At 46.4% G+C, this 23,904-nt stretch overlaps 1 protein-coding gene across 2 annotated transcripts; it reads right to left on the reverse strand.

Annotated features, from left to right (window-relative positions):
- Positions 1–1,897: 1,897 nt before the first annotated feature.
- On the reverse strand, positions 1,898–23,885 carry ACTMAP (actin maturation protease). 2 transcript variants are annotated; one of them, XM_089654188.1, is made up of 7 exons: positions 23,728–23,885; positions 14,779–14,992; positions 12,999–13,067; positions 10,724–10,848; positions 8,807–8,936; positions 4,336–4,406; positions 1,898–2,313 (listed from the first exon to the last, which is right to left on the reverse strand). In XM_089654188.1, the coding sequence occupies exons 2-7, from the start codon at positions 14,985–14,987 to the stop codon at positions 2,000–2,002; spliced, it is 918 nt and encodes a 305-aa protein (XP_089510314.1). In that variant the 5' UTR covers positions 14,988–14,992; positions 23,728–23,885; the 3' UTR covers positions 1,898–1,999. The 2 variants fall into 2 exon arrangements, with proteins under 2 accessions (XP_089510314.1, XP_089510315.1); XM_089654189.1 differs by having other exon boundaries at positions 23,752–23,834.
- Positions 23,886–23,904: the final 19 nt, after the last annotated feature.

The following is a 23,904-nucleotide window of genomic DNA, read 5'->3' on the forward strand; positions in this document are numbered from 1 at the left end:
GACCAGATATAGTGAATGCAGGGTCCGGGGAGACCAGATATAGTGAATGCTGGGTCCTGGGAGACCAGATATAGTGAATGCAGGGACCTGGGAGACCAGATATAGTAAATGCAGGGTCCTGGGAGACCAGATATAGTGTCAGGGATCGCGGCGTCCTGTCGACCAGTGCATGCGCGCTGGCGACGGCTCACGCCGGGACACAGGCACCAGGTCCCGGCGAGCCGCGGATGACATGCGCAGTGGGAGCCGCGGGCGCGCCTCGGGTGGCCAATGACAGCCCGGGGGCGCGTCCTGGGCGGCCAATGACAGTGCAGGGTGCAATATTTAAAGATGCCCTGCACTGTCAGTAATTGCCGCAAGGTCTATCTGAGTTCCTGAGTCCTGTACCTGTGTTTTTGACCCTGATTGACCCTGACTACGCTGCCTACTCCTGTGTTTGACCCGGATTGTCCTGCCTACTCTGCCTTCTCCTGCGTTTGACCCGGATTGTTCCTGACTACTCTGCCTTCTCCCATCCTGACCCCCGGCTTGTTTGACCTCTCTACGGACTGACTTATCCTGCTGACCCTGCGTGTGACCTGCCGATTCTCCGCCTGCCGATTCTGTACCTCGCCTACCCCACGGGACCACTACTCGTGATCCATCCTGCTAGGTCCTGCCGTCCTCCTCACATCTGGCTCTCCCGGTACCAATACATCCCCGGAGGTTCCCCCTGCCACTGGTGGGCCTGCTCAGAGGTCGTGACCTGGTCCCGGTCTGTTTCAAGTCCATCCCCACCATCAGGGGCCCTGGTGAAAGCACAGACCGGGACTTAGACTCCACGCTTTGGGTAGGTCTGTCAAGTGGGCAGCCAGAGGCACCACCTGGCGGATCATAACATATAGTGAATGCAGGGTCCTGGGAGACCGGATATAGTGAATGCAGGGACCGGGGAGACCGGATATAGTGAATGCAGGGTCCGGGGAGAGCGGATATCGTGAATGCATTGTCCGAGGAGACCGGATATAGTGAATGCCGGGTCCGGGGAGACCAGATACAGTGAATGAAGGGTCCGGGGAGACCAGATATAGTGTATGCAGGGTCCGGGGAGACCAGATATAGTGAATGCAGGGTCTGGGGAGACCAGATATAGTGAATGCAGGGTCCGGAGAGACCGGATATAGTGAATGCAGGGTCCGGGGAGACCAGATATAGTGAATGCAGGGTCCAGGGAGACCAGATATAGTGAATGCAGGGTCCGGGGAGACCAGATATAGTGTATGCATGGTCCGGGGTTTAGTAAAACTTTAACTAATGGTATCTACAGTTCTAGTTACTAAAAGATGACTATGAATATTTGGTTTCAGGGAACGGCTGCAAGTATGGAAATTTTTGCCATACTTGATCAGAGTGGTTATTTTGGTTTTTTAATGAAAAAAAAGAAATCCAACCTACGTATTTTACATTGCATGTACGGCCAGAGTTTACACAAACGTTATGAGTGACTTGCCTGTTGGGCATGGGGGGGGGGTGTGCAGGAGGTAATGCTTGATATTGTTTTTTTTTTACTCATAATAGTTCCAAAAGCCTTCTTATGACACAGAGGAGGAAATTTACTAAAACTGGAGAGTGCAAAATCTGGTGTAGCTCTGCATAGCAACCAATCAGCTTTCATGTTTCATTGTCAAAGCCTGACTGAACAAGCTGAAGTTACAAGCTGATTGGCTGCCATGCACAGCTGCACCAGATTTTGCACTCTCCAGTTTTAGTAAATCCCCCCCAAGGTGTATTAGAGTCTAGTCAATGGCAAACGATACTGCTGCAAACAGATATTTACCTATGACAGGGATAGTTAATCTATCACTTCTGTGCCCTGAATGGAATTCTCCCGTGTCCCAAGTCAATAAATCTCCATGAAGAAAAAAACTTAGTTTTATTTTCAAATGTTAAAAAGAATATTTTCATATATTTAAATATTACAATAATTTATGGCTTTTCCAATTAAGCTCCAAGCAATGGTTCAAGTTTTCAGTTCTGTTTGTTTGAGAAGTACAATTTTTCCACACAGCCCGGCTCGTACGCCCCCTTCTGGTAATACATAGGCATTGCCATCACTGGCTCTCTTTGGGTCCAGCTGGAGAAGCTGGCCGTTGCTGCGGCTTATAGAACTGTATTCCCACAGCTGATATCGGAGGCTCTTGCCTTGTTTTGCAATCAGGTAGATTTCACCGGTGTCACCTATGCTTGGAGGCAGAGAATTGGGGGGTGAGTGATACAGTCCAGGGATGTCCATGTCAGGCTCAAATGAGCCACTCGGCATCCCAAGGAGTACACCTGAAAGGAAAGTCATAGTGGCCAGTCAATGATTCTGCACCGATGTTTAGCTGATGAACACTTTTGAAATGTGCTTGTGACCAAGTCTAATGTGCTTGGTGGGAAGTGTACTAATACATTGATATCATGCAGAAGTACTAATTGACCAAGTTTTCAAAGCACATGAAGAGCAGGGGGTAGTACATCACTGCAACTATTAAAGCTGAACTCCGAGCACGAAAATGTAATTCAAATATATTCCTCAACAGCAACAAAAGATATCAATCCACTTTGTGTGCACCAAATGCTTTTATAAAACCCAACAATGACCTTGTAGAAGCAGTGATGACATCATCATACTGAGCTGTACATAGCCTGTGCAGACAGCAGAGCTGTGGATGGGACCCATTAGGCCCACCCACTAAAGCAGTGGTTCTCAACCTTCCTAATGCTGCGACCCTTTAATACAGTTCCTCATGTTGTGGTGACCCCCAACCATAAAATTATTTTCGTTGCTACTTCATAACTGTAATTTTGCAGTGAGAGGAGTAGTGCCACATCATTGGTGTCAGTGGGAGGAATAGTGTCCCATCACTGATGTCAGTGGGAGGAATAGTGCCACATCACTGATGTCAGTGGGAGGAATAGTGTCCCATCGTTGGTGTCAGTGGAAGGAATAGTGCCCCATCGTTGGTGTCAGTGTGGGAGAAATAGTGCCCCATCATTGGTGTCAGTGGGAGGGGGGGGGGATAGTGCCCCATCATTGATACTAGCATGGGGGGGAATTGTGCCCCATCATTGGTGTCAGTGGGGGGGGATAGTGCCCCACCGTTGGTGTCAGTGGGGGGAGGAATAGTGCCCCATCGTTGGTGTCAGTGGGGGGAGAAATAGTGCCCCATCGTTGGTGTCAGTGGGGGGAGGAATAGTTCCCCATCGTTGGTGTCAGTGGGGGGGGGGGAGAGGAAATAGTGCCCCATCATTGGTGTCAGTGGGAGGAATAGTGCCCCATCATTGGTATTAGTGACACCAATGATGGGGCACTATTCCTCCCACTGACACCAATGATACTTACCTTGCTGACTCCTGCTCCAGCCTGGGCTCACTCCCTCCCTCTCCCATCTACAGCCAGCAAACCTGGCTGCAGCAGCACCATCTGCACGCTACAGACACTTACCTGTCAGCTGTCTTCCTTCTCCGGCCGCTCCCTCGCTCGATCTTCTTTGATCTTCGTGCTGCTGCTCGGCTCCTCCTCTCCAAGCTCCACTTCCTCACCGGTCATTGGCAGCCTGTGTGCCTCTCCTGAGCTACAGTTCCGGCGGCCAATCACTGGCGAGGAGGCGGAGCTGTTGAGTGATCCTGGGGATGTGGCCAGATGACAGGGGCGGCATGTCATCCCGCGCACACATCGCGGTCCAGGGAAATGTGGACGTATCTGCATGTGGGCGGACCCGCCTGGAGACTGATAGAGGAGCGGTGTTTCGGTTCCTAAGACCATCGGAAATATGTGTTTTCCGATGGTCTTAGGAGACCCCTGTGAAAGGGTTGTTCGACCCCCAAAGGGGTCGCGACCCACAAGTTGAGAACCACTGCACTAAAGGCTGCCTGCAGAAAACTACAGGAAGGGGCGGAGACAAGACCAGTCACCCAGCAGAAGGAGAGCAGCAGTGAGCGGTCTTTATGACAGGAAGCTCCTGCACAGAGGCAAAGTCTCACACTGGATTACTGCACAGATCTGGAAGAAATACACAAAGAACACCAAGATTCAAGGAAGAATATACTTCTCTTCTACTGAGATATTTACTTATCCTGGAATTTTAAGTCACAAGGAACATATCCACCAATCATGCACCTGATTCACTTTGCTTGTCTTTGATATCCTGCCCACCACTATCTCAGGGAGGACAAATGCTCTGGCAAAATTAAAAAAAAAGTCTATGTTCACCACCTATGGTGCACATCAATCTGTCTGTCAATAGAATAGAGCATTGTTATTGTGGTTACTGTCTGCGCCAGCCTCTGATAATGTGTTCATATTCTTCATACCTGAGATCACAGCCCAGTGTGCCCGGTGTCCATCCCTCTGGCATGGCTCATGATTGAAATCTTCATCATATCTGCAAAAGTGGTTAAGTGTACCATATACATAATGTGGGTGAGCTGTGTTGGGAATCTATATGTGTTTATTATTTATGTTAAAACGAATCTAAAGGTTCATTTTTTTTTAAATAACAAACATGTCTATACCTACCTGCCGTGTGCAGTGCTTTTGCACAGAGCAGCCCGGATCCTCCTCTTCATCGGGTACCCCATCGGCACTCCTTTCTGTTGGGTGTCTCCACAGCAAACAGCTTGCTATGGAGGCACCTGAGCAGGCTGTTCCCAAGCCGCTGCTCTGCGTTTCTCCATTCTCACATGGAGCCGCGTCTTGGCCTCACCTCCTCTCTCTCCTCATTGGCTGACTGGGTGTGATTGACAGCAGCGGGAGCTGTCTCAGCCAATGAGGAGGCAGAGACCCACCACAGCCTAGGCTGTTGTGCACTGCGATGGATCACGATGAGGCTCAGGTAAGTAATGAGGGGGCTGAGGGCACTGCAGCACACAGGAGGTTTTCACCATTCCTGCATAGAATACATGAAGCTAAAAGACCTTCAGCCTTTACAACCACTTTAACCATTTGCTGCCCGCCAACACTACATTTACTGCTGAAGGTTGGCTTCCCCAAGTACAGCGGTGTACTCATACGTCGCAGTGCTGTCCCCCTGGGCCATGCAGCATCGTGATCATCTTACCACACTGATCACAGTGCTTGGTGCCCAGCCACTATGAGCGGCTGGGGTTTCATGTGATCGCTCTGACCAATCAAAGAGATCACATGATAACATTATCATGAATGGCTTTCATTCATGGCAGCTTGCTTACTATTGTGATGCTGTGATTGGCCCACAGCTCTCACATGGTACCTGGGCCAATCACAGCACCCTGAACTGTGTGATTAGTTGTAGCCAATCACATGCTATTCTTCACAGTTAAAACAACCATCACTGTTATAAGCAATCACAGTGTAAAAAAAAATCCCTGATCACTCCCCCTCCCCTTCCCCAGAGTAGTACAGTGTTACTATGGTGACAATGAACTACTCTGATTGTGATGCTGTAAACTGTTTCTCCTCTGTCCTTAGCAAAAGTAGCTATTCACCTTGCAGTGCAGGCTCAGCCCCAATAAAAGAGAATTTTTTTATCTGCCAGGAGTTGAGATTTAAAACAGAAAATATATAAAGAATACATCTAACACATAATACAAGAAATGTAAGTTATTAATGCGTAAAAATGGGCAAAATAAGTAAATTACAAGAGAATGAGGTGCAGGGCTTTCGTATTTTTTTTACAGAATTATGATGGTCCTGGGGGCTGAATGGGGGTGGAGCACCAACCTTGTGTATGATACCATGGGCAGGTGTCAGGAAAAGTAAATGGAAAATATGATGCAGAATGTCCCTAAACATAACACAGCAGGGCGGGCAGAGGAAATAATCAGAGTTTGATGAAGTGCCCGATCCATAGCTGTAAATGGTAAGATCGATCTTCTGTTCTGCTGCCATCACATGGTCATTAAGCAGAATGCATGCCCTAGTCAAGCCATTGAGAGCAAGTTCACAGCAGATTTTGACACCTTCTATCCATTGTTATTTCTTTTCCATATTCAGCCATTGTCATTATTGAAGTGGATCTGACATTATGGGGTTTATTTACTAAAGCTGGAGAGTCCAAAATCAGACTTCCTTCTGCATAGAAACCAATCAGCTTCTAACCTCAGCTTGTTCAATGAAGCTTTGGCAATGAAACCTGGAAGCTGATTGGTTTCTATGCAGAAGGGAGTCTGATTTTGGACTCTCCAGCTTTAGTAAATAAACCCCTATATGTCTCTGGTTAAAACAAACTTATAGAAATTGCTTTAGTATAACTAAGCTGTATAATTGAATCCACGGCTGTTTTCTTAGAGAACAAGTGCCGGAACTCCGCCTTTCTGAGTCACCCCTTGTCTCCGCCCCTACCCACCTCCGAGCATCGTTCCTTGGTTCCAACCCCTACCCATCTCCCAGTTCAGCCCTTCTGGAGAACACAGAACCAAGGATTATTGTATAATGATAACAGGAAAAACCCCTGCAGCCAGCAACAATAGATCCCCCCGCAACAATAGACCCCAAGCAACATTAGATCTCCACAGAAACATTAGATTCCCCCAGCAACAATGGACCAACTGCAACAAATCCCCCCCAGCAACAATAGACCCCCGGCAGCAGCAGCATATATCCGGGCAGCCAGCATCAATACCCTCTCCAGCAGCCAACAATAGATATCTATCTCAACAGTAGATCCCTCCCACCCAGCAAGAACTGAACCTCCCCAGCAACAATAGATTCCCCCACCACTAACAATAGATCTCCCCAGCAACAATAGACTCCTCCACAAAAATAGATCCCCTCCAGCAACAATATATCCCCAAGCAGCCAGCATCAATAGACCCTCCAGCAGCCAACATCAACAGACCCTCCAGCAGCCAACAACAATAGATACCTATCTCAACAGTAGATCCCTCCCAGCAAGAACTGAACTTCCCCAGCAAAAATAGATACCCAACCAGTAACAATAGACCTCCCCAGCAACAACAGACTCCTCCACAAAAATAGATCCCCTCCAGAAACAATAATCCCCCAGCAGCCAACATCAATAGACCATCCAGCAGCCAACAACAATAGATACCTATCTCAACAGTAGATCCCTCCCAGCATAAACTGAACCTCCCCAGCAACAATAGATACCCAACCAGTAACAATAGACCTCCCCAGCAACAATAGACTCCTCCACAAAAATATATCCCCTCCAGCAACAATATATCCCCCAGCAGCCAGCATCAATAGACCCTCCAGCAGCCAACAACAATAGATACCTATCTCAACAGTAGATCCCTCCCAGCAAGAACTGAACTTCCCCAGCAACAATAGATCCCCAACCAGTAACAATAAACCTCAGCAGCAACAACAGACTCCTCCACAAAAATAGATCCCCTCCAGCAACAATATATCCCCCAGCAGCCAACATCAATAGACCCCCCAGCACCCCTTTCCATTACATACATTCAGTGCTGGAGGTTTCTGAACTGCATTTCCCCGCATTCCCCCTGAAAAAAAAGCCCTTCTTCAATCTAACTGGTGTCCGTCATGACATTTCCACGAAATGCAATCCTGATGCTTTGATGCTGCAGACTTAATGTATACAGGAGGGAAAAATTATTATTATTATTATACAGTATTTATAAAGCGCCAATAGTTCGCTCAGCGCTGTACATTACAAAGGGGGACAGAACATGTGACAGAACAATACCAATACAATGCAAAACATGAGGAGATCGAGGGCCCTGCTCTTTCGAGCTTACAATCTAGGAGGGAGGGGATAGGGGCACAGGAGGAGATAGCTGTGGGGGATGGAGTGGTAGGAAGAGTGGAGGAGGTCGGCAAGTTAGCAGGGGGTGGGGTAGGCTTCCCTGAAGAGATGGGTTTTCAGGGTGCGCCTAAAGGAGAGGAGAGTAGGTGATAATCTGATGGGTTGGGGCAGGGAGTTCCAGAGGATGGGTGACACCCTGGAGAAGTCCTGGAGGCGGGCATGGGAGGAGGAGACCAGGGAACTAGAGAGAAGGAGGTCTTGTGAGGAGCGGAGTGTGCATGCTGGGTGGTACTTGGATATTAGGTCAGTGATGTAGTTCGGGGCAGTATGGTGGACGGCTTTGTACGTCAGTGTTAGGATTTTGAATTTGATCCGTTGCGCAATCATAAGCCAGTGAAGGGATTGGCAGAGGGGGGTGGCGGAGATGGAGCGGTTGGAAAGGTGAATGAGTCTGGCAGCCGTATTCAGGATCGACTGAAGCGGGGATAGCCTGTGGCGAGGCAGGCCAGTGAGGAGGGAGTTGCAGTAGTCGAGTCGTGATATGATGAGGGAGTGGATGAGCTGTTTAGTGGTTTCTGGGGTTAGGAACGTGCGGATTTTGGCGATGTTGCGGAGGTGGAGTCTGCACGAGGTTGTTAAAGATTGGACTTGGGGCTGGAAGGATAGGTTGGAGTCCAGAATGACACCAAGTACTCTGGCCTGCGGGGCGGGTTTGATGGTGGCGTTGTTGGATGTGATGGAGAAGTCAATGGGGGGGGGGGGAGACAAGAAACTCGGTCTTGGAGAGGTTCAGTTTTAGGAAGTGGAGTGACATCCAGTCAGATATGTCGCTCAGCAGGTGTGTGATTCGGGCGGAGACCGAGGGGGTGAGGTGGGGGGTTGAGAGATAGATTTGTGTGTCGTCGGCATATAGGTGGTAGTTGAAGCCGTGAGAGTCTATGAGTGTAAAATAGTCCCCAGTCACAAGTGTTCACAAATCAGAGTACAGGAGATCCCATACAAGCATCCTATGGAGTTGTTTGGGCGATGAGGAGACCTATGCTGAAACGAGTGTGAACGTTGGGAAAGGATACGGGACAAGTACAGGCAGACCAGCCGTTAGGTGATTGAGGATTCGCTCTCTGTTGTCTCCATCCATCCCACCACTGAGCAGCTCACTTTGACAGCAGAACACCAGCTCTGCCAGAGAGGCCATATTAGCAGCTGAAATAACAAGTTTTATTCACACGTGAAATGACAGCCTCCAGGAACACAGGAATGTGAGCTGTTCATCATTCTATACGGGGTATAAAGGACAGTGAGGGTGAAGATTACTGCAAGCAGCCATCACCAGCATTTCTCCTCCATTGCAGTGTAGACTGGAGAGGAGAAGGGCTCCTCTGATGAATTGTTCATGACACAATGCTGGTTTCTATAGTCTGTTTTTCATCAGCAATTCAAATGATCAGCAACATAAGTGCCCGCCAGCAGGCATCATCAGTTCCATCATTTACCCAATGGGGCTCTCCTATCTGCCATCCAAATCTCTGCTGCAGATCACAAAAAAAAAAAAAAAAAACTCTTGCAAATATTAAAGTGGTTGTAAACCCTCACACATACCCAGTGAAGTGACTGGCCTCAGGCATACTCAGAGATGAAACAAATCCTCCTACATAAGTTGTACCTGTTTATCTGCAGTATTCTCTTCTCTACAGGTGTTCAAAGTCCAGAATTTACACAGCTTTTCTGAGATTTCAGAAAGCAGGGGACAGGGAGCTGAAGTTACACTCAGGGAGGAGAGCTGAAAGCTGATTTGAGGGAAGGGGCACACTCCCCATCACACAGCACACAGGAACAGAGCTGAGGTTGTAATCACAGGCTATGTGGGGTTGTCAGTATCCTGTTGATGGGTGTTGGGGGGGGGGGGTCTGCCTGGAATGGGTGGGGGTGTGGGGGGGAGGGGGGGTGTTGTTGTCAGTGCACTTTTGGGGGTGTATAACCCGAGGCCAGTCACAGGGAAGAAACAAATCCTCCTACATAAGTTGTACATGTTTATCTGCAGTATTTTCTTCTCGACAGGTGTTCAAAGTCCAGAATTTACACAGCTTTTCTGAACTTTCAGTAAGCAGGGGACAGGGAGCTGAAGTTACACTCTACAGATCTCAGGGAGGAGAGGAGATTTGAGGGAAGGGGCACATTCCCCTTTACACAGCACACAGGAACAGAGCTGAGGTTGTATTCACAGGCTATGTGGGGTTGTCAGTATCCTGTTAATGGGTGTTGGGGGGGGGTGCCTGCCTGGAATGGGTGGGGGTTGTTGTCAATGCACTTTTTGGCCCCGTGAGGCCCGTTGTTTTTGTATGTATTGTTTTAAATGCAAAATCAATAAACAGAAATTCTTTTTTAAAAAAATCACAGGCTGTGTGCTTGAGCTCCCTCTAATATCACCTTTTTATCTCTTAGTGTCAGGAAAACTTGTCAGAAGTGACTCAAGCAGATAACAAAGGCAGGAGGCAGACAGAAATTACACTTAATGCTCTAGATTGAGGCAAGTACACACTATAGAGGAATATACTTTGTTCATATTTCATATCTGAGGTTTAGAACCACTTTAACCCTTTCTTAAAGAGATCCTGTCACAAGACCTGAGGTACATGATAGCACAATATCTAATGACATGGATTTCCGATAATGTAACACCACATCTTACAATGTATGGGATAGAAGATGTAGCCATACTTTGTGAGGATATAAGAAATCTTGTAAGGCTGCATCTACTTTCCATCGAACCACCATACTAGCTGAACGTGGCCACCACCACAGATGGAAAAATCTTCCACAGATCTGTCAGACTGCAGCTCAGGTAGGAAATGTATAGACAGCGTGGTATGCTCGTGTTTGGGAATTCCTATCATACAGTAGCAGCAGAGTGGAGTGTAAATGTCTCTGGAGTACACACCTACCTGAGTACACACCTACCTGAGTACACACCTACCTGAGAACACACCTACCTGAGAACATTTCTCCAAGGGTGGTATATCCTTTAGAGATGGCTGTTTCTACAATTCGGTCCAACGTGATTTCCTTAGTATTGTCTAACAGCCCCCCTGCCATCCACAGGGCAACCAGACCACACCTATAGGACGAAGAGAACGATAGCAGACATGAACAGCAAAATCTAAATACAGAAAACACCGAAGAAAGAAAATTTAGGAACATAGTGTGAACAGATAAACAGAAAGCCTGCTCCACCATGAAGGGGTATATAGAGCAATAACAAAGTGGCTCAGTGATGGTTAGCACTTTTGCAACACCAAGGTACCAAATTCAGTGGCACAGCTTCCATCAAACACTGGCTCTAGGCTATGGGGTTTATTTACTAAAGCTGGAGAGTCCAAAATCAGACTCCCTTCTGCATAGAAACCAATCAGCTTCCAGGTTTCATTGCCAAAGCTTCATTGAACAAGCTGAGGTTAGAAGCTGATTGGTTTCTATGCAGAAGGGAGTCTGATTTTGGACTCTCCAGCTTTAGTAAATAAACCCCTATGTGTCTGTATGTCTTTTTCTGTAGCGACAATAGACTCCTAGCTCCCTAAGAACTGAACTCCAGGCAGATATAAAAACGAATGCAGCTCTGTAATCATTTAACACATTTTAATGTAAGTATTGAAAGTAGTGAACTTGATCTGGTATCAGTGTCTTTCAGTCTACAGAGCTCAAAGAGGGAGAGAGAGAAGCAGTATAAGGAGCCAATCGGGAGTGGAAGAGTAGAAGGAGCGTGCTGATAGGAGGAGAGAGCAAAGTGACAGAGAGATGAACTCAGCAGTCTGTTGCTTCTCCTTTTACTGACCAGTCACAGAGTGGGGGTGGGGAAGAGACATGAAAGTGGAATTGCAGCAACTCCCCTTCCATGTCAGGCAGGGCCCCCGCATATGTATTTCATCTGTGTGTTTAGCTGTAGGTCAGCTTCAACCGCTTCCCGACCGCCCTATAGCAGAACTACTGCTACAGGGCAACAGGGCTGCGCGAAATCATGTATATATACGTGATATTGTATTGTTGGGAAGGGGGTGCACGTGAGACCTACCCGCGCTGCCATTGGCGGCTACAGCTGTCGATCACCGGGTCCCTGCTGGAAATTCCCTACTGGCACCTGGCGATCGTTGAGTATCCCTGATGGGGGGGAGAGGTCTGCATGTAAATAATACAGATCTCTCCCCTGTTAGCTATAGCATGCTGCTTTGTATTTCTCTGCATAGCAGAGCAATACAAAACAGCATGCCTTCCTAGTAAAACACAGCACACAGTTAACTCATGATCACCCCAGATGTTAACCCCTTCCTCCTCAGTGTCATTACTACAGTGTCAGTGCTTTTTATTAGCACTGATCACTGTATTAATGTCACTGGTGATGTCAGTGATAGTTAATCAGTCCCCCCGCCCCCAGTGTCTTCACCAAGGCTGGTTTCAATGGCCATCTTCTCTCCCTGGTGCCGGCATATTCAGTGTGGGCACCTGGCTGTGACAGCTTGGGTGCCCTTTGTGTATGCACGAGAAGCGCTGCGCTTTGTGAATGGCCCTGAAGTGTTTTTGGACCTGTCATGTGTCCCAGAAGACTACGGAGAGGGAGAGACGACGACAACTTCCACTTTCAATCGCCTAGGTGATCGCAGCAGAAGTGGGAGCGGGTACTTGTTAAATTCGGGTACCTGCTCCCCAAAGGTGCCAATCCTTAATGGGGAGCGGGGGACAAAGTCTTAAAGCGGAACTTCCCCTTTTGGGTGGAGCGTCGCTTTAATGGCGGCCTCAGACAGCAATAAAAAAGGTCTAATCCATCTCCACTCTATCCAAAACAGAAAAAAAAATGCCATTAGTTATACTTTAACCCTTTGAGGGCCGTAAGATTTTGGAACGCCAAAAGAATTAATTTTTTGATTTTTAAAGTTCGTACACTTCAGTTGCTGTAACTAAGCCATTTCATGAAATAATTGGCAAAAAGCTAGATCCATTTGTTGTTTGTTGATAAGAACTAATATTTTGACTCAAACCAAAAAAAAAAGTTTTAAGAGTTTTAAGTTCTTAATCAGATGATACACGCAATTAAAAACATGGGACAAATACGTCCCTTGGTCCTCACAGGGTTAAGGGCTGTAGTACAAACTTTTTAATGGGAGGTTAGTTATAGTTTTACTTGAATAAATCAGAAGCAATATGTATAGCTAGTCAGTGTTTATTTTCTTGTGTTAATGTCCATATTAGTCAGGCAAACCATGTGCTTACACTTACTGTGGTCCCTCCTGTATCAAGGATGGTATGTGTTTTTTATACAAAAGCCATTTCAATGCTCCACTGAACCTAGAGAAAGAAAGACATATGAATCACATTGAAAATGACTGGATGATGCCATCTCTGGAAGTTTTTTGGCCAGACTTCGAACGATACGTAAATGGCCTACACCTATAGCAAGGGCATGATTTAACTTTGGTCAAAGCTGAGTATGTTTTTATCTACAGGTCACACTTACCTGCATAGGCAGCTTATGATAAAGGTGAACTAGCTCTTTAACGGGGAAATAAAACCCTGATGACTGTCAGTGTGCACTGATACTGTCAGTTGGCTAAGATACAAAAGTTCATTTACATGTGTTTGTTGTTTCATTTCATGATAACTATCTCAATAAAATGCTATTTTACTATGTGGTAAGTTCAAGTGATCAGTGCGATAAAGCTTTTAGTCCCACTCCCGCTTGTGTGGTTTATTATTCTTTGCGCAACAAAGCACGTCATTGTGAACCTAGCCTATAAAGGAAAGAAATGTGATTGTAAAATTACCAAACAATGTACTGTGTATTAAAAGAGAAGTATGACCAAAGTTTTTTGAGCCATACTTCTCTTCCGGGTCACAGGAGTGCACTTTTGCTCTCCTGTGACCCAGAGTCAACTTACAGTGGGCTATATGTAAAGAAACAAAGAGAGGGCGCACGGGCCTAGTGCATTACCTAAAAATGAGATGTATTGAAAAAAAAGTGGTATACTCACAAAGGAATAAAATCAAAGGCACATCACAAGTTAGACAGCATGGTCCAATCTCCCTAGATCAGTGGTTCTCAACCTGTGGGTTGCGACCCCTTTGGGGGTCAAACAACCCTTTCACAGGGGTCGCCTAAGACCATCGGAAAACACATATTTCCGATGTGTACAGAGCAGCTACTGTGTAGAAAGCAGCTACTGTGTTGAAAGCAGCCGTATTGAAGGTAAAACGACATTTCATGAATTATAATTACTGGGTAAAGAATTTTATGGTTGGGGGGTCACCATAATATGAGGAACTGTATTAAAGGGTCGCGGCATTAGGAAGGTTGAGAACCACTGCCCTAGATGGTAGCTATTAGGGGACTGTAGACCTCCAAATTACTGACGCGTTTCAAGGGAGAACCTCTTCCTCACAGCCCTATAGCCCACTATCATCAGCTGACGTCACAGAGCTGCTTCAGGCTTTGGAAGGATCCCACCCATGTTGTCAGGATCCACCCAGCTGCCTGATTTTACAGCTGGCTCTGGCTCTCAACATGCAGTTAAGAGTCAAAGCCAGCTGTGCCTGCCCCTTCCCCAGTGAGCTCTGAAGGGGCAGAGCTAAGATTACTGCTCTCCGCTCCCAGCTGAAGGAGAACTGAGCAATCAGCGGTAATGTGATCGCTAAGTTCTCAGGCTTAGAGCCAACAAGGGACAGCTGCAGCATTGGTCAGACCGGTCAGAGCATGGAGGTGACTATGTATGCAGATACGGACTGACCATTTGGGCACTCGGGCACTGCCCAAGGGCCTGGGGTCAGTAGGGGGCCCCATGAAATGCCCCTGGTATCTTTTATAGGCTTTTGTTTGGGTGTGCTTTGAGTTTAGACAAGGACACAGGGGCCCCATGATCCCCTATTGCCCGGGGGCCCCATGAGTTGTCTGTCCGCCCCTGTATGTATGTTTGTTTTTTTACATAGCCCAAAATACACCTTTAAGCACACTGCTAAGCTTTAGTGAACTGACTCTTTTCTGCCCACAACTAGATGAACTCACCTATCTTGCTGCTTCTTGATCATCTTCTTTAACTCTTCAAATCCTCCAACTGAAGGGTCACTGTGCTCTGCCACCTTCTTATAGAACTTGCTCTTCTCCAGCACTGGAGGTGGAAGGCCATGGGCTGGTGTTGGTAACATTGGTGGAGGGGGTGGTGGAGGTACTGGGATAGCACTAGCAGCAGCATATTCTCCATCCTCCTCAGGCATGGGTCCTAAGGGATGTCGTTATAAAATTAAGTACATTTAATATCATTCCAATACTTATTTTACATTTCTTAATTATGATGCACATTTAACTAGCTCCAGTCATCTATTTCCATCACACATATGCAACACCTGCCCCAGCTTGCTTACACAACTAAGTACTAGTAATACTAACTAGTGTTTTTTTTTCTTTATTTCAGAAAAATCACCAAAAAAGTTACACATTTTCCATACTCCAAACCATCGTCATCTGAGCTGGTATAGGTACAATGTCATGTCTATATCATTTATGTCATTATGTCTAGAATACTTGACTGTGCAAATATAATAAAATAAAAGGAAAAAGTTTTGCATGTGTGAGGAGTCCAGTATTTTCACTTAAGGGACAGATGTGAATGTACAATACAGTGGGGCAAAAAAGTATTTAGTCAGCCACCAATTGTGCAAGTTCTCCCACTTAAAAAGACAAGAGAGGCCTGTAATTGGCATCATAGGTAGACCTCAACTATGAGAGACAAAATGAGAAAAAAAATCCAGACAATCACATTGGCTGATTTGGAAAGAATTTATTTGTAAATTTTGGTGGAAAATAAGTATTTGGTCAATATCAAAAGTTCATCTCAATACTTTGTTATATATCCTTTGTTGGCAATGACAGAGGTCAAACGTTTCCTGTAAGTCTTCACAAGGTTGGCGCACACTGTTGCTGGTATGTTGGCCCATTCCTCCATGCAGATCTCCTCTAGAGCAGTGATGTTTTGGGGCTGTCGCTGGGCAACACGGACTTTCAACTCCCTCCAAAGGTTTTCTATGGGGTTGAGATCTGGAGACTGGCTAGGCCACTCCAGGACCTTGAAATGTTTCTTATGAAGCCACTCCTTCGTTGCCCGGGCGGTATGTTTGGGATCATTGTCATGTTGGAAGACCCAGCTATGTTTCATCTTCAATGCTCTTGCTGATGGAAGGAGGTTTGCACTCAAAAATCTCACGATACATGGCCCCATTCATTCTGTCCTGTACATGGATCAGTCGTCCTGGTCCCTTTGCGGAGAAACAGCCCCAAAGCATGATGCTGCCACCCCCATGCTTCACAGTAGGTATGGTGTTCTAAGGATGCAACTCAGCATTCTCTCTCCTCCAAACACGACGAGTTGTGTTTCTACCAAACAGTTCTATTTTGGTTTCATCTGACCATATGACATTCTCCCAATCCTCTTCTGGATCATCCAAATGCTCTCTAGCAAACTTCATACGGGCCCGGACATGTACTGGCTTAAGCAGGGGGACACGTCTGGCACTGCAGGATCTGAGTCCCTGGCGGCGTAGTGTGTTACTGATGGTAGCCTTTGTTACGTTGGTCCCAGCTCTCTGCAGGTCATTCACTAGGTCCCCCCCGTGTGGTCCTGGGATTTTTGCTCACCGTTCTTGTGATCATTTTGACCCCACGGGGTGAGATCTTGCATGGAGCCCCAGATCGAGGGAGATTATCAGTGGTCTTGTATGTCTTCCATTTTCTAATTATTGCTCCCACAGTTGATTTGTTCACACCAAGCTGCTTGCCTATTGCAGATTCAGTCTTCCCAGCCTGGTGCAGGTCTACAATTTTGTTTCTGGTGTCCTTCGACAGCTCTTTGGTCTTCACCATAGTGGAGTTTGGAGTGTGACTGTGTGAGGTTGTGGACAGGTGTCTTTTATACTGATAACAAGTTCAAACAGGTGCCATTGATACAGGTAATGAGTGCAGGACAGAGGAGCCTCTTAAAGAAGAAGGTGAGAACCAGAAATCTTGCTTGTTTGTAGGTGACCAAATAGTTATTTTCCACCATAATTTACAAATAAATTCTTTCCAAATCAGCCAATGTGATTGTCTGGATTTGTTTTCTCATTTTGTCTCTCATAGTTGAGTTCTACCTATGATGCCAATTACAGGCCTGTCTCATCTTTTTAAGTGGGAGAACTTGCACAATTGGTGGCTGACTAAATACTTTTTTGCCCCACTGTATTTGTGTAAAGCGCTGTGTAAAATTGACGGCACTATATAAGTACCTGAAATAAATAAATATATAAACAAGAGAAACTGGAAGGGTGGGGAGAAAAGAAGAGGAAAGGGAGGGGTGTGGAAGAGAGGACATTATGGGGTTTACTTACTAAAGCTGGAGAGTCCAAAATCAGACTCCCTTCTGCATAGAAACCAATCAGCTTCTAACCTCAGCTTGTTAAGTGAAGCTTTGGCAATGAAACCTGGAAGCTGATTGGTTTCTATGCAGAAGGGAGTCTGATTTTGGACTCTCCAGCTTTGGTAAATAAACCCCTATGTGTATTTGGAGGGGGGGGTGGAAATGGTTGGGTAATGAGGAATTGCAAAAGGAAGACACAAAGGGTGGGGAGATGCAATAAAGCCAGCCATAGATGGGGCAATTTTCCTTCCTGAAACCAAGGGTTTCATAAAATAAAAACACTTGATTCCCCCATCAACACAGTCAGCTGTAGTGTTCTTCTAGTGGGGGAGCCGTCCTGGTCAGAACACACAGTGATTACTGCTATTAGCTATAGCCACTGGCAATAATCGCATGAAAAATCCGACAGGCTGGTTGTACCTAAGTTGATCAATCGACCAACTTGGGTACAATCAGCCTGCCCATACACGGTCGAATCTTGGTTGGTCCCTGCTGAACCAGCTGAGATTCGAACTGTCTATGGTCTGCTTCTGAGAGTAGCTTTACAAGTGTATTTTAAAGTCATAGGAAAGCCATAGAAGGCCTATAGTAATGCCCTAACCAGCAAATTTGGGAAAAATTTTCTTCCCTTAACCACTTGCCTACTGAGCACTTTTACCCCATTCCTGCCCAGGCCAATTTTCAGCTTTTCAGTGCTGTCGCATTTTGAATGGCAGTTGTGCAGTCATGCAACACCGTACCCACACTAAATTTGTAAAATTATTTTAGACAAATATAGCTTTCTTTTGGTGGTATTTAATCACCACTGGGGTTTTTATTTTTTGCTAAACAAACAAAAAATGACCAAAAATTTGGGAAAAAAGAAAAGTTTTTCTTAGTTTCTGTTATAAAGTTTTGTAAATAAGTGATTTTTCTCCTTTACGTATGAGGAGGCTGCACTAATGAGGAAGCTGCACTGATATGCAGCACTGATGGGCATTGATTGGCAGCACTGACAGGAATCACTGAGGCACTGAAAGCCAGCACAGATGGGCACTATTGGCCGCACTGATGGGGCTAGACTGATGATCAGTGTAGATGTCCCCCTGAGAAATGACGCTTAACGGCTCTCCTCTCCTCATGTGCTGTCAGCAAGAGGAGAGGACTGCCTATAACCGGCATTTCCTATTTACACTGTGATCAGCTGTGATTGGACACAGCTGGTCACATGGTAAAAAAAAGCTCTGATTGGCCCTTTACCTGGACATGTGATAAGCTGTGTCCTAAGGACACAGCAGTCACAGTTCAAGCTCGGAGGGTGCCCCATGGGGCGCAGTTTTGGAAGGACATCCATGGCCGCCCTCCCACACGGATGCACTGAAAGCCAGCACAGATAGGCACTATTGGCCGCACTGATGGGGCTAGACTGATCATCAGGGCACTGATGATCAGTGTAGATGTCCCCTGAGAAATGCCGCTTAACGGCTCTCCTCTCCTCACATATTGTCAGTGTGAGGAGAGGACTGTCTATAACCGGCATTTCCTATTTACACTGTGATCAGCTGTGATTGGACACAGCTGGTCACATGGTAAAAAAAAAAAACTCTGATTGGCCCTTTACCTGGACATGTGATAAGCTGTGTCCTAACGACACAGCGGACACAGATCAAGCAAGGAGGGCACCCCAGGGGGTGCAGTTTTGGAAGGACATCCATGGGTGCCCTCCCCGAACTAGCTGACCGCACTGTAGCCATCTTTTGGCTATAGTGCGGTCGGGAAGTGGTTAACGATTATTAATGCCAGGGTCGGGGCCAGAAAGAGTCAGCATAAGTTTATACACAGGGAAATGAAGGTGATTCATGGAAAAAGGTGTTTCAATATTTTTCCTCTCTGTTGTATAGACATGCTGTAACCTTTTCGATACAGAGAAACCCTTCAAAATAACTTTCTGGTCTCAGGGAACCCCTGCTAAAAATTCCTGTAACTACAACTCATGATACATTAGTGTGATGGTCAGTGGGAAGAATGTCCTTATGTTTGTGATCATTGGGAAGAATTATCCCCTTACAGATAGCTAACAATGTCTATGGTGTCAGACCGGAAATTTTTCATTACTCAAAGAGCCCCTAGCAACCTCTAGAGCAGCTTTTCTCAACCTTTTCAACGCAGAGGAACCCTTGACGTAACTTTCCGGTCTCAGGGAACCCCTGCTAAAAATGGCTTTATCTACAACTCATGATACATTAGTGTGATGGTCAGTGAAAAGAATGCTCCTTACACTTGTGGTCATTGGGAAGAATTACCTCCTTACAGATTGCTAAAAAGATCAATGGTGGTAGTGGGAACTTACCTGAGAGGCAAAAATTGCTCACTGCTCAAGAAACCCCTGGCAACCTCTGGAGGAACCCTAGTTGAGAAACCCTAGGAATCCATGAAACCCTGCTCTTCCATTGTCTTCATTTCATGAATTTTAGCAAACCCTAGGTTTAGGGACAGGGTTCCAGTTTGCAATTACATAGTTAGAATACATGCATGCAGTGTGGGGACCTGGTTATCTAGCTCCCAGGGCAAAGATGCCACAATTTGCCCTTCTTTCATGACATGCAAGCTTAGGGGATCCTATGCCCAGCAGTAACTTGTCAAAATCACTCTGCAGCTCCTGATCTGTCAATCAGATTTTGCATTGACCTGAAAGTGTGCAGTTTTTCCAATGCAGTCCCATCGCAAGAGGCAGAAAGGAGGGGGAGAGAGAACACAGCCCGCGCCACTTCCCAGCTTTCTCCCAGCGCTGGGCTGACAGGAGTAATGATGCTGCTGTCACTACTCCTGTCAGCCTTGTAACATAAAGAAGGTGCCCCCATCCCTACAGTAAACCATTGAACCCAGGGCAGCCGCCTATCCCTTGTCCTGGCCCTTCACACTCAGCAGATGAACAATGTGGGACTATTTGTATAGTTTCAGTGGAATCTTCATAATATGAAGAAATCAACCAAATGGATCTGACCCAATTTTAACAAAAGCGAACTGAAGGATTACTTTGCAAACTTTGCAGTACAAAATTGATGGATCACAGAGCAGTCCCAAAAAATGTGGCGCATAGTCCTTGGTTCTGACTGGCATCTCCAGTAGGTGTTTGGGACCTGTAGGAAAGTCAATGTTTTTTTGGTTTTGTGCAGGGTAGGGATGTATTCAAATACCTATCAGGTTTTTATTGTTCAATTATAAGAAATAGCCAACACACAGCCCATGTACCTCAGAAATGTTTTGAGGACAAAATGCAAAAGGCCCAAATAAAAGGTGATAAAAGGCACATAGCATGTACCAAAATTTTGGGACCATGCGGGAACCCTTTATCAGGAAAATAACAAGGTGGCAGTCTTGCTATCACATTGAAAAGGGGTCACTTGTAGTCCCAAAATGTCAGGGGATACTATGTGCCTTCTTTTCTTTTTTATGTTACCACTTTAGTATTTTGACCTCAATATTTTTAGGTGCACGTGTGTTGTGTTGGCTATTTCTTGTGACTGAGCTATAATATGGTGTCACTGTAAGCGGAACGTACGGTGCTGGATGTACTGGTTGGTTTTCTAGGTTTTAATTGCTGTCTGTGTCTCCACTGGGGACACATGGCTGCAGGTAAAAAATGTGCACCTTCTATGGCCTGCCTTAGTTATGATGAGCATGAAACCTCTGAGTCTTATGATGTCTTTGGTAGATCCAACAGTCTGTATAGAAAAGGGAGGTTTGTGTGGTATTTCAGTCCATTTGTGTTGTGTAGCATATTTACAAATTTGGTGGTGATGCGATGATGTAGTCCATGTTAATAGGGGGTACTGTATATTGTGAGGATTCTAGTGTTTATAGGGAGAATTGTCTGTCTATTGTTGTGGGAGTTTACAGTAGGGTCATGTTGGAAGAATAGGGCGTGGGTTGGGTGGGTAGAAAGGATAGATGGAAAGGTGTGGGGAGGGCTCAAAACCTGGGGAGATCTCACCGTTTCAGTCCCCACAACAACTCCATTGACCACCAGTTCAGGCAAGATTCAGATGGAGATGCTTTGATCACCTTAGGTCTGTTACATAGACATGAAGTGGTGGTTGGATGATGGGACAGCACCTATTCATGTATGATCATCTCACCACCACCATGCATTTCAATCTGATTGAACCATCCAATAAATGTAAATAGTACAAAAACAACTCAACAGTTGGTTCCAGGTTTGGTATCTTTGGGGTGTAGAAGATGTTGGTCTTCAGCACAGAGAGGTTTAGTTTAAATATTGTGGGGGTCGGGGTAACAGGAAGGATAGTGGGATGACTGGAGTTACGGGGAAGGTTGTTGTGAAGGCCAGGGATGCAGGAATAGTTAGTATGAGGGTCGGGGTTACATGGAAGACTTGGAGTTATAGGGGGACTTAGTGTGATGGATGGAGATTTAAGGCAGCGTTGGTAGGGTCAAGGTTTCAGGGAAGATGGGGGGTTACAGAGGAGCGTGAGGGTCAGGGATATAGGGAGAAAGAGGGTAACAGTTGGATTTTTTTGTGTGATTGGTGGTGGTTACAGGAAAGATTAATGAGATGGATGGGGGATACAAGTTAGGATTGGGGTGATGGATGGGGATTATAAACAGGGTTGGGGTAATAGATGGGGGTCGTAGGTTATATTTGTGATGGAAGGGGTACAGGTGAGGGTCTGTGTGATGAATGGGAGTGCATGTTAAGAATTGGTAGATGGATGGGGGTACAGGTTAGGTGTGATGAAAGGGTCACAGGTCAGGGTTGGGCTGATGGATGGGTGCAGGTTAGGATTGGGGTGATGGATGGGTGTACAGCTTAGGTGTGATTGAAGGGTCACAGGTCAGTGTTGGAATGATGGATGGGTGCAGATTAGGGTTGGGGTGATGGAGGGGGTGCAGGTTAGGATTGGGGTGATGGATGGGTGTATATGTTAGGTGTGATTGAAGGGTCACAAGTCACAGTTGGGGTGATGAAGGGGGTGCAGGTCAGGGTTGGGATAATGGATGGGATGCAGATTGCCGTGATGGATGGGAGTATAGGTTAGAGTTGGAGTGATGGATGGGGGTACAAGTTAGGTGTGATGGAATGGTCACAGATTAGGATAGGCCAAGGTTGGAGTGATAGAGGGGGTGCAGGTTATGATAGATGTGATGAATAGGGGGTCTCAGGTTAGGATTGGAGTCACAGGTCAAGGTTGGGGTGATGGGGGGGTACATGTCAGGGTAGTTCAGGATAGGCGTGATGAAGGGGTTAGGATAGGTGAGAGCTGGGGTGATGGAGGGGGTCACAGGTCAGAGCTGGAGTGATGGAGGGTGTCACAGGCCAGAGTTGGGGTGAAGGGGGTGGCTGGATGTAATGGGTAGGTAGTTCAGGTAAGTCGTCTCTCTCATCAGTGATCTGACAATGCAGAGACCTTATATTCTGTATAAATTTGCTCTAATAAAAATAGTAGAAATAATGATGAAATAGTTGAAGCCTCTCCTCAAATCTCCCTTCCTCTCCTTGAATCTCCTCTTCTTGAATCTATCTTCCTCTCCTCGAATCTCCTCTGCTCTTCTCGAGTCTCCCTTCCTCTCCTCACCTCCCTTCCTCTCCTTGAATCTCCTCTTCTTGAATCTACCTTCCTCTCCTCGAATCTCCTCTGCTCTTCTTGAATCTCCCTTCCTCTCCTCGAATCTAACTTCCTCTCCCTGAATCTCCTCTCCTTGAATCTCCCTTCCTCTCCTCGAATCTCCCTTCCTCTCCTCAAATCTCCCTTCCTCTCCTCAAATCTCCTCTCCTCTTCTTGAATCTCCCTTCCTCTCGTCATATCTCCCCTCCTTGAATCTCCCTTCCTCTCCTTGAATCTCCCTTCCTCTCCTTGAATCTCCTCTTTTTGAATCTACCTTCCTCTCCTTGAATCTACCTTCCTCTCCCTGAATCTCTACTTCTTGAATCTACTGTCCTCTCCTCGACATCCCTTCCTCTCCTCTAATCTACCTTCCTCTCCCTGAATCTCCTCTTGCATCTACCTTCCTCTCCTCTAATCTCCTCTGCGCTTCTCAAATCCCCCTTCCTCTCCTCTCCTTAAATCTCCCTTCCTCTCCCTGAATCTCCTCTTCTTGAATCTACCTTCCTCTTCTTGAATTTCCTCTCCTTGAATCTCCCTTCCTCTCCTCAAATCTCCCCTGCTCTTCTTGAATCTCCCTTTCTCTCCTCTCCTCCAATCTCCCTTCCCCTCCTTGAATCTACTTTCTTCTCTGTGAATCTCCCTGCCTCCATTCTCCTTTCCTTGCTTTGAATCTCCTCTAATCGTCCTGATTACATTGAAGATTGGAGCCACCCACATCTGTCCCAGGATCCCCCTTCCTCTCCTATAGCACCCCAACCCCAATGTGGACCTGCTCTGCACCGAGTTAAATATGACACTCCGTTACTATGGGTAACACACTGTTGCTATGGGTAACACACTCTTCCTCCACCTTCAGCAAGCTGAGAGGACTCAGCAAGAAAACACCCCGCCCTGTCATGGCCGCCCCTAACGGAGAGAGCGGGAATTACACCACAGCCGCTCTCGCCCCACAGACCATACCAGTAACAATGAATGAACAGTCACGTTTTACACCAGAACGCCGACTCTTGTTTCCGAGGGGAAGGAATTCGCTGCTACGGTTTCCGGCGTTGGTTGGCCTGTTGATTGGCAATTCGCTCCATTCTCATTGGACGTAGAAGACGCCTATCATAAGGCGAGACTACTCCAAACCAACCA

This window comes from Staurois parvus, unplaced genomic scaffold (genome assembly GCF_062004578.1).
Source record: "Staurois parvus isolate SC_StPar_1 unplaced genomic scaffold, SC_StPar_1.0 ptg000746l, whole genome shotgun sequence".
Classification (NCBI taxonomy): domain Eukaryota; kingdom Metazoa; phylum Chordata; class Amphibia; order Anura; family Ranidae; genus Staurois; species Staurois parvus.

Coding starts and splice junctions, on each gene's coding strand:
- ACTMAP (XM_089654188.1), bottom strand. CDS start 14,987: ATGCCTGAGGAGGATGGAGAATATGCTGCTGCTAGTGCTATCCCAGTA. Junction 10,849..12,998: donor TTGATACAGGAGGGACCACA/GTAAGTGTAAGC, acceptor TTCGTCCTATAG/GTGTGGTCTGGTTGCCCTGT. Junction 2,314..4,335: donor ACACTGGGCTGTGATCTCAG/GTATGAAGAATA, acceptor CTTTCCTTTCAG/GTGTACTCCTTGGGATGCCG.